We start from the raw sequence: 10,525 nt of genomic DNA, 5'->3' as shown, positions 1-10,525 counted from the left end.
TATCAAGCAGCTCGTATTATTCTATTAATATATCGTCTGACACACAAAACTTCTGTAGGTTAAAGAATTGTTTAGAAAGAATGTTTGCAACAACAAACCCAAATATAATGAGCAGACACCTACCAGCTAAACACTTTATCATTTTTTCTTCTTTTTTTTCTACCAAATCGCACAACCCTCTCTGTCAAATGTCCTAAAAATTAACCATTAAATACCTGCGAATTACCCAGAAAATTTTAGGGAAATAAGTATAAAATTAAGCAACCTGTAAAATAAAACGTAGATAACAATGAGGCAGAAGTAAATAGTAATACAGCAACCTGCTATTAATAATAAGATAGTATCCTATTTTTACAATGATAATATGGTGACATTACTAACCTAATTACAATTAGTAAGACAAATTCAAAGACAAAATTGGTAATTAAATCAAAATCAGTGGTAAAGACGAGCTTCGTCCAATCAGATCTAAGAACAGTTTGTGTTGATATCAGAGTGAAGGAGTCAGAATAACATGTTAGTTTGTTTAGTTCAGTCTGGAGCTGATTCATCCACAGATCACCAAACCTTACAAACAGACTTGTTCTGACATTCTGATATTTTTTGCAGCGTACGTCTCTTCTTCTCTCTGATGATAACAGAAACAAAAGCACTCTGCTCCATCTGGGCCTGATGTGCTTCGGTTGCTTTATTAAAGGATCACAGTTACAGGGATTATGAGCAGATAATAAAGCAGCAGCCTCTAATATCAGGTCACTGTTTACTTACACAGCAGCAGGAATCATCAGCAGGGCTCCGGCACAAAACAAACAGTCCGTATCAACTGTTCAGCACTCCGAGTGTAACTCCATTACTCTGAATCACAAAGAGTCAGTGTCGACTTCTGCTTAACTTAAACTGAAGTTTTAGATTCAGCTACAGGTACCACATCTCACAGCCTGTAAGATCAAACTGCTGGACTGACTCAGACTAAACCATAAACTGGATCACAGGTTTTCAGAAAAGCTGATAAAGACAAAGCTATGAGATTAGATTTGTTTCATAAAAACTGAACAAAATCTCCCAAGAATCAAACAAAACTTATGGATTGTACCTACAATATTCTCCACTTTTCTGTCTCTGATCAGGGTTTCACACAAAGCGCTGCGTCCCCGTCGGCCATTTACTCTCAGAAAGTAACTAAAAGTGAACTAAAATGACCCCCCCCCCCTCTATTTCTCTCTCAACTACCTGATAGAAGCTAATGATAGAAGCTAGCTATGTCTTCTTAACTTTTCTTTAGGTAATTATTAGTAATTATACAAATAATAGCACAAATGACAATGTGAACTAGCTGCTCCTAGTTGGTGCAGCTGCCAGTTTGAAGAAGAGTCGGACTGATGTCTAAAACTGAAATTTAACTTGTGTTCAGAATAATTCATTCTGTTGAACGTCACTGAAAAACAAAAGTTGGACGATTTAAAAAGATTTTGTGAGTTTTTCTGTTGAAACAGCAACAGAAATTCGAGTTTTATTGGCTGTTAAACTCCACATTGTGTATAAAGCCATTTGATATGTGCCTCCACGTAACCATGGAAACGCTGCCAGCATGTGACCGTAGGTAGGACCACATGCTAACAAGTGTTGATCCCTGGATTACCAGCCAATAGCATTGCAGCTTTACTCGGACTCAGACATACTTGCGACGGCCACTAGAGGTCACTGTCAGGTAAACGTCAACATACAGTAGCGGCCAAGTTTGGTCTCACTTACTCATTCAAGTGAATGGGAAGGTGTGTCCAGACTTCTGACCACTACTGTAGTTTACCTTTTTCTGTCTTTATTGATATATAAATAGGCAATTAAATGTTATTTTTACACAGAATTATCATATACAGAATATTCATCTTACGAGTTGCTGAAGAAAAGTAAAAACACAAACCATGAGCGAGATGGAGTCACAGTTCAAACAAAGATTTTAGACAAAAAAAACAGGTTTTGGTTTCGAGGAACATCAAATTGAATTTTTGGCCCTTTTGGAAGAACATCTTTGTATTTTTCTCCTAAAACTCTCTTAACTGCCCAAAACTTGTCTTAAATCAGGTTTCAGCCTGATGAAAGTCTCCTGTTCATGAGCAGCTGAACGTTCCTGAGATTTTATCATCACCTAAAATGTCCATATAAGGCTTCATGTTCTGTTCTGTTTGTGGGCGAGCTGCAAGTCCTGCTGTCAGAAATCAGACAAACACAGAACTAATTTCTGAGTGTTAGTGGTAGGAGACCCAAAACTACCGACAATATGAATCCATCAGAGCAGAACGCTTTGTTAGATGCTAAAAAACATCTTTCTAAAGCAAAGAGCTCCATGATGAGAGTCATGTGACAGTCACAGAGATATTAGAGGAGAGAATATTACAGTCTACAGTATACAGTATATAAAGTGGACGACATCCCAAAAGTGAAGCCAAAACATCTGGATCGCCCCCTGGTGGCTGCTGCAGTATAGGTCATAAGCCCCGCCCCCTCCATGTTAGCGGATAGGACATGAGCCAAACTAAATAATCAAAGTACACAGAGATGGTTTCTGTTGTTTTAGATCGTTCTTATCACGCTGATGTTTGACTAAGTGCTCATTTTTCTGATAAGTTTGTTTTTAATTAGTTATTTGACGATATAAAAAGAGAGTGTGACGTCATGATTAACAGCTGTGACAGACGCCAGATGCTCTCAAACCGCCGTCAGGCGGAGGGCCGTCATCCCGCCGCCCGACTCCACTGCACAGACTCCAAATGACGTCACACAAGCAAGACGACAGAACAGAAACGTCCTGAATTTAGATGGTTATCAGATAGTGACGAGGCAGGAGACACGTCAGTCACATGACCCTGCAGACTGCCAGGTAAACTGCTGCACTCGTCACTGATCTGTGTGATCACGTGTGATATCACAGAGGTGTGATGTCACAAATGTATGATGTCACAGAGGCATGACGTCAGAGGTGTGACGCCCGTGATGTCACAGAGCGCAGCACAGAGCAGAATCATGGACTGGATGGACTCAGTTGCTTTTATTTCTCACGGAGCTGCTTCACTGCACAGTACACGTGTTGGAATGTGTGTGTGTGTGTGTGTGTGTGTGTGTGTGTGTGTGTGTCAGGCTGAGCTTCAGTGTGTGTGTGAACAAGCTGCCAAAAATTTCTAACTGAAGAGATGCCAAGTTCAGCTTCCGGAAATTTCTCTGGGAGGGGCAGCGAGGAGCCGAGTGTGTGTGTGCTTTAATAAAAGTGCCAGCTAAGCTGATTTATTTCCTCTAATAGACTCTGAATTGATTTTTAATTCAATAATCTTGGAATAAAACAAACCTCACAGTTAGAAGTCTCACCTGTCAGGCAACACCTCACTGATGTCTGTCGGCCAATCAGAAGAGCAGAAATCTTATTTTTGACTCTTTTTTTTTTAAATAAACTGTAAGACAAACTGTAAACTTTCAGCAGGTTTTTCTGGGCCAATCAGAAGCAGAGCTGCAGCATCATGTGATTAACAGGTAAACGGATAATAAACGTCATTCAGTGTAAATAAATTGAGATGCTTGTCGCTCTCAACTCTGCCAGCTGATTATAATCCAAAGACCATGTGACTAACAGAAGTGACTTCAGGGTTCACTTTTTAAATTTTACATGAGCTGTTATGAAATGATCGAGTTTTAAAAAATGAAATGAAGCTAAAAGGGTGAAAAGTTCACGTTTTATTATTTTAATGGTGATTCATTATTACGGATAAAACGTTAAACATCTCTGAAACAGCGAATAAAGTGCAGCCATTAGAGAGCATTAGCTGCCCAGAGACTCTGTGTGTGTGTGTGTGTGTGTGTGTGTGTGTGTGTGTGTGTGTGTGTGTGTGTGTGTGTGTGTGTGTGTTCTGTTAGCCCTGAGCTGAGCCTGGCAGGTTGAGGAGAACGCCTCATTTTTGCAAAGTTTTGTACAATTCAACTTTAATCCTTCAAGTTTAAGAGTCATGTCTTCATCTCAGAATTAAACTGAATGTGACACAAAGAAATTCAACAGCAACATCTGATCTGATATTCCACACATTAAACACTTTGTCAAGCATAAGGCTGACGACTTTTTATATTTTTCTTATTGTCAACAAACTGATATATTAACCTCTGAATATAAGTGATCCTGAATCAAAGTTACAGAGACTAAAGTGTCCAACAGGTGGGACAGTGTCGTTTAACAGGTTAACAAGTATTGTGTGTGTATCAAAGCCTGATATATCTTATTCCTCCGTTGTTGTTAAAAACTATTAAAACACGTCAGTGAGTCCACAACATGTTCCATCATCAGATTTATTGACAAGAAGAAGAATATTGGAGAAAGAGTGATGATTCATCAGTTACTGCCATATGAACAGAACTACAAAACCTGCATATTGTTACAGTGAAATGTCTTTTCTCCTCTTGTGTGCTGACTTTAGTTTCTGTTTCGTGTTTTCATGTTAAATTGAGGAAAAAAGAATAAAAACTTGTAATAAAATAGCAAAAAATAATGATAAAGAAGATAAAAACATTAAAGTGCAGAGTGTTTTCTACAAGATGACCAGTAGGTGGCAGTGTTGTCACACACACACACACACACACACACACACACACACACACACACACACATACACACACACACACACACACACACACACACGCACACACACACACGCACACACACTGTACCTCGGGCCTTGTCTCTCCTGTTGCGGGTGAACAGTTTGATGCTGACGGGCGATGATGAGGGTTGCTGGTTCGATTCTCTGGAGGCCGACCTGAAGATCCCACTGAAGCTCAGCCTGACACACACACACACACACACACACACACACACACACACACACACACAGAGTCACAATCATGTTACAGGGATGCTTGATCATTTTATCCAAAGGGCTTTACAGTGTTTCTAATGCTTATCTCCCCCCTATGTATCAGGTGTGTATCAGGTGTGTATCAGGTGTGTATCAGGTGTGTGTCAGGTGTGTGTCAGGTGTGTATCAGGTGTGTGTCAGGTGTGTGTCAGGTGTGTGTACCTGCGTTGAGATTTGGGTGGTGAATCCTGTTGTGGGGCTGCAGTCTGGTAGGGGAAGATGGTTTTGGGGGAGCTGGGACTCATCTTGGAGCTGGAGGTCCTGGCTGGAGCGGAGCGGGGGCTGGAGGGCCGGCTGAACGGAGCCCGATGGAAGAAGCCCCTGGTGGGGCTGGCGGAGTGGCACACAGCCTCCCCCTGCAGGACGGGAGGACTCATCACATTACATCACTGCCCCACATTAGGCTGCATTCACACCAAATCCGGCAATCTGGCACTACGATAGTGGGGGCTATGATGGTGTTTGAGGTACCGGTGAGACCATACAATAAGATCCGGTCAATTGTGGGGTTACTGTGAAAAACATTCTAGATACAGTAAATACTTCATACAGAGAAAATGTGGCCGTGCAGGTACCGCAAGGAGACAGAAGAACAATTCAGCGTTGTAACGTTTTTGTGTCACTCGAGCAACAACAAAAAAAAGTCCACACAGTGAATCAGCCAATGGTTTCAGGTTACATCACATGACAACATCAGAACACGCCCACAGCAGCAGGACAACAGTCACACTCTAAACGTGTGCTGCATAGTAAAACATCCTGGACGCAACATCACTCCTCATTACTTGAACGTGGTGATGTAGACGTAGTGATTTAAGAGCGCCGCCATGCGTTGATGTCGTGTTTATTATAGTGGAGACAAATGTTTGGAAATTGGAATATAATGAGCGAATAAACACAACATTGATATATTTATTTCATGAACCTTAATGTACAGAAAATCAGAATCTATAACCTGTGACACAAAAATGGATGATGTTTTAAAGCTCACCCTAGATTTCTCAAAGTGGGCTTTCCTGTAATTCGAACCCTGACGTTGCGTTGAGTTTTGGCAAAAGTTGTGTCTGGTTCAACTTCTTTTCTTTTTGTTAAGCAAAAGCCTTAAGCTGATATTATACTGTCTGCGTCCACGAGTACGCAAGGGTCCATTAGGGTCCGCATGATGTAAATTTCGTCATCAAAGGGTTTATGCATAAGCCCTGAATATACTCCCAGGCAGACGCGTACATGGACAGCTGTGGACACCACAGATGTGTAGTAGTTCTGTTAATACTACTTTGACCAAAATGTTCCTTCAACTCTTCATTGAAATCTCTGCCATTGAATTTCATTAAGCTGATTTGTATAACTGATATTTTATTGTGCATTTCTTTTAGCATCCACACTTCTCCTTTTCCATCTCAAGGTAATTCTGTATTAGTTCTTATTTTTAAACACCTTTATCAAGAGATCAAAGTAAGTAACAAACACTGCAGATCAGCAGGTTTTCAGACTGTGGATCTCCTTGTTTTTATCTGCTGATTGCAGCAGACTGATCAAAGCGATCAGCTGATTAATAGCTCAGGGGAATGTGAGTGACGTCATCACCTGTGAGCTTCAGGTCACCTGCTGCTGACTTCAACACTTCATGAACAATGAGTCAAATGAGGTAAAAAAACAAACCTTCCTGCTGCCGTCTTTCTCTGCTCGACCTGGATCTCCCTCCAGGAAGGGCATCACGAACACACCGAGATCCTACACACAGAAACAAACAGAGAGACTTTAAGCTCTTATATCTTTTAATTAAAAACCTACAGTAGTTATAACTGAAACAGTTATTGATGTGACACAAAAATCACCAAACTGTGCATGTCTTGTTCTTTTTGTATCACTGGGCATTATGAGTCCCAGCTGAATGTGATGAAAGGGAAGTTTTTACACACAAACCAATAGAACCAGTAGGTGATTTGAGGGGGTGATGAGGGGGATGCCACCCCCCTTGTTACTACCCTGCTATCTCCCCTCTCCATCCCCTGGCAGCAGAGAGACTGCAGGGGCAGAAGGGTTGTTTAGTTGAATATGTTAGTCTAGTCTGCCTGACTCATTGATCCTTTATTTGACTGAAGTTTGTGCAAGTTAGAATATTTGGACCCAACGTTGGCTCTGAAATATCAGTAGCCTGACTGAGCTGTGTATTGATAAACCCGTGGTGCTGTCCATGGTGCTGAAGTAGCAGACAGATTTGTAATTGCGCATTTTTCTCTCAGTCCCACCCTTCTGTCAGTTTCGTCTTGGATCTATAATATTCTCTAAATTATATACTATAAATATGATCATTCAGTAGTGTGTTCTGAGCAGCCTCTGTAACAAAATACTTTAGGAGAAACATGACTACAGATATAGTTTTTACTATAGATGTTTGGTGTAACCTGGGAGTGGATCAGGTCATGTGACTGAGGAAATTAACCTGCACTGACCGCACCACACCCAGCTACTACAGTTACATAATTCCAGTTAAAGTTTATATGGTCAAAACTACACTGTGTTTAGAAAAATAAGCATTATTAAAATGTTTAATGTCCACACACAGTAAAAGAAAAGACCTACACAAAATATGTATTTAGCCGACTGGCAGTTCTATTAAATTGAAACTGTAATCGCATTTATAATATCAAGAATTAGGCGAGTCCAATATGATAATCCTGCTGTCATAGCCCTCTTTCACCTAACCCTCCCACTGACCCACTGAAATGCAACACGGAGTTGAGTTAAAAATTACTTTACTACGTTTTGCTGCCTTTGGAAATTATTTAAATTTAGGAGGTTTTGGCTTAAACTTTCTAAATCTTTTTGTTAATTAATTGAATCTCTCTCACCATCAGCAGAGTTTGCCACTATACTCATCACTACTTTGTGTCATCCTTTCAGAGTTTCTGCAACTTTACAGTAATGAACTGTCAAATCACAATTCAAAGATTCTTCATGCTGAGGTTCAAAAACAGGGTTCAAATCTCAGAGAACAATGATGATAACGACTGAATGAAGTGTCTCAAGTATTCTGAGAGCTGTTCAGCTTTGACTCTGCAGTTTGTACGACTCAGACTGAAGTGAAGCAACCGCTGTGTTCGCTCTGAAAGTCTCAAACTGCAGACAGCAGTGGAAAGTCAGAGCCATGAAGGTTCAGATCTGCTGAGCTCAAAACTTCCCTCCTGTTGCATCATGGGACAGTTTGGGGGTAAACATAGAGACAGTCTCAGATTATCAGCAAAACATCTGCTGAGCTCACAACACGACCGAAACCAAACACTGTGAGAAGATCAGAGAGACACGAAGAGACTGTCTGTCTGTCTAACCTTTAACTCCGTGGTTATTACTGTAGCCATGACAACGAAGGTGACCTAACTTTAGGGAAGTAGTAACTTTAACCCACCACATGTTTCCAACCATGATCATTATGTTTAACAGTGATGTGTGACGGCTTTATAAAACACAGACAGATGACGTCGTCCTGCTGATTCCTGCCGATAGAGACGCCAGACAAGAAAACGCCGCTATGTGTCGTTCTGGAGTCACCAGCTCTGTTTCAACACACCTGTACCTGACTGCACTGTTGTTCTGTCCAATAAAAACATGAAGCTAATGTGGCAGCAACAAATATTAGATTTAATCTCTGAGGCTAAAAAAGAATTATATTACATATCAAAAGACATCAGAGCCAGCAGTAAATAACCACAGGGACTGCTGAGATCTGGATCAGATCAATCCATAGCTAGCAGCTGGTTAGCTTAGCTTAGCATAAAGCCTGGAAACAGAGGGAAACAACTAGCCTGGCTCTGTCCAAACGTAACAAAATCCACCTACCAGCAGCTCTGAAGCTGACTGATTAACACGTCATATCTCCTTTGTTTAATCTGTACAAAAACCAAACAATTCTATGTTTTATGGGGACATCAACACATATTACTGCCCTCCTGTGGTCTGACAGGTGCTCAACGCCTTAATACTCGAAAACCCCCAAAACTCAAAAGTTGAATAAATGTAGCAGTTCAAACTAAATTAACTACTATTGTAAATGAGTCCGCCCCACTCTGACCACAGGACCTCAGAGATTCGCACACTTTTTTCTTCTGTTTCCAGGTGCAAAATGATTAAATTGTCAAAATGATTTATTAAAGATCAGATTTTTGCCATCAGAGGCCAAAGCTCCGATTAATAATCTCAAAATAAACCAATATTTAATTTTCCTTGAAGGTGTTCGACAAATCAGCTGCACGCAACCTTCCTCGACCTCAGAGGTCAAAGGTCACCACATGCTGAGGAAACCTTCCTGTGAAGCAGAGCTAAGGGTTTATTCTCCATCATCTTCATCATCATCATCATCATCATCATCATCATCATCACTCTGTTTCTCACATGAATCTCAATATTTTTTGGTTGCCATTGGAGACTGACGGTTTAGATCTGGACTGAAAATGTCCGCCCACACACACACACACACACACACACACACACACACACACACACACACACACACACACACACACACACACACACACACACACACACAGGGAGTTGGTGGATTTTGAGCCTCTTCCTCATTTCTCAGCTGTTCTCTCTTCTTTTGGAGGTTTGACAGTGAAAAAAGCTCATTTGTTCATATTGCCTGATTTTTCTTTTAAGTGTTCTCAATTTTACAACTGTGTGTTAAACCAGCAGTCAGGTGTCTGTAATCATTCCTCCTGTTCATACTGGATATTAAAGATCCTTCAAATGTGCTTTCAATGGAAGTGATGGAGGCCAAAATCCACAGTGTGTCCACACAGTCATTTAAAGTCTGTGTGAAGCTTCTATTCAGCTTCATCAGTCTGAGTTAGTCATATCAAGTGGATATCTGACACATTTACAGTCTTTTTAGCATCATATTTCCTCTTTGTGTTTCCTCGGACAGTGTTTCCCTGTTGAGCTGCAGGTGGAAGTATAGTAACAAAAAGAGGAACTTTGGCACTAAAAAGACTGTAACGTTGAAAGATATCTACTTGATTTGACTCATTTGGACGCTGAAGCTTCATATTAGCTTCAGATAAACTTTAAATACATTTTTGCACAGAAGGAGGACTGTGGATTTTGTCCCCCATCACTTCCATTGTAAGGTCATTATGAAGGGATCTTCTAATGCGCTGGTGTCGGCAACACGTGCACTGGAACCTGAACATGTGGAGGAACGTTATGTTCAGCGATGAGTCCAGATTCTGCCTACGGCAGTTGGATCATAGGGTCAAAGTGTGGAGAAGACGCGGAGAACGCTGTGCTGATTGCTGCACCTATAGAGTAACATCCTTTGGTGGAGGCAGTGTGATGGTGTGGGGCAGCATCTCCCTCACTGGGAAAACGAGGCTTGTCATCATTGGAGGCAATCTCAATGCAGAGAGATATCGAGATGAGATTCTGCAACCAGTGGCAATCCCATATCTCCACAGTCTGGGACCGAACTCTATCCTCCAAGATGACAACGCTCGCCCCCACAGAGCGGGTTTATCAGAGACTACCTCCAGAATTTGGGAATGGAGAGGATGGAACAGCCTGCCAGCAGTCCTGACCTCAACCCCATTGAACACTTGTGGGATCATCTTGGGCGTGCTGTTCATGCCAGAGTG

The 10,525-nt window shown here is 41.3% G+C and overlaps 1 protein-coding gene across 1 annotated transcript; it reads right to left on the bottom strand.

Moving 5' to 3' along the window:
* Positions 1–2,774: 2,774 nt before the first annotated feature.
* On the bottom strand, positions 2,775–5,381 carry LOC122972977 (5'-AMP-activated protein kinase subunit gamma-2-like). The gene is made up of 3 exons (XM_044340422.1): positions 5,055–5,381; positions 4,688–4,817; positions 2,775–2,903 (listed from the first exon to the last, which is right to left on the bottom strand). Exons 1-3 carry the CDS (start codon positions 5,267–5,269, stop codon positions 2,775–2,777), a joined length of 474 nt encoding a protein of 157 aa, XP_044196357.1. The 5' UTR covers positions 5,270–5,381.
* Between the last annotated feature and the right edge of the window lie 5,144 nt (positions 5,382–10,525).

The sequence above is a fragment of the Thunnus albacares genome, chromosome 21 (genome assembly GCF_914725855.1).
Source record: "Thunnus albacares chromosome 21, fThuAlb1.1, whole genome shotgun sequence".
NCBI classification, from domain to species: Eukaryota; Metazoa; Chordata; class Actinopteri; order Scombriformes; family Scombridae; genus Thunnus; species Thunnus albacares.
Note: the sequence above shows the minus strand (reverse complement) of the source record. Positions and strands in the feature narration are given on the sequence as shown.

What these genes read in the sequence shown, in the direction of transcription:
- LOC122972977 (XM_044340422.1), bottom strand. Translation starts at nt 5,269, where the DNA reads ATGAGTCCTCCCGTCCTGCAGGGGGAGGCTGTGTGCCACTCCGCCAGC. An exon ending in CCACCCAAATCTCAACGCAG is followed by an intron (nt 4,818 to 5,054) that starts GTACACACACCT and finishes TGTGTGTGTCAG; the next exon opens with GCTGAGCTTCAGTGGGATCT. An exon ending in GAGGTACAGTGTGTGTGCGT is followed by an intron (nt 2,904 to 4,687) that starts GTGTGTGTGTGC and finishes GTGATCACACAG; the next exon opens with ATCAGTGACGAGTGCAGCAG.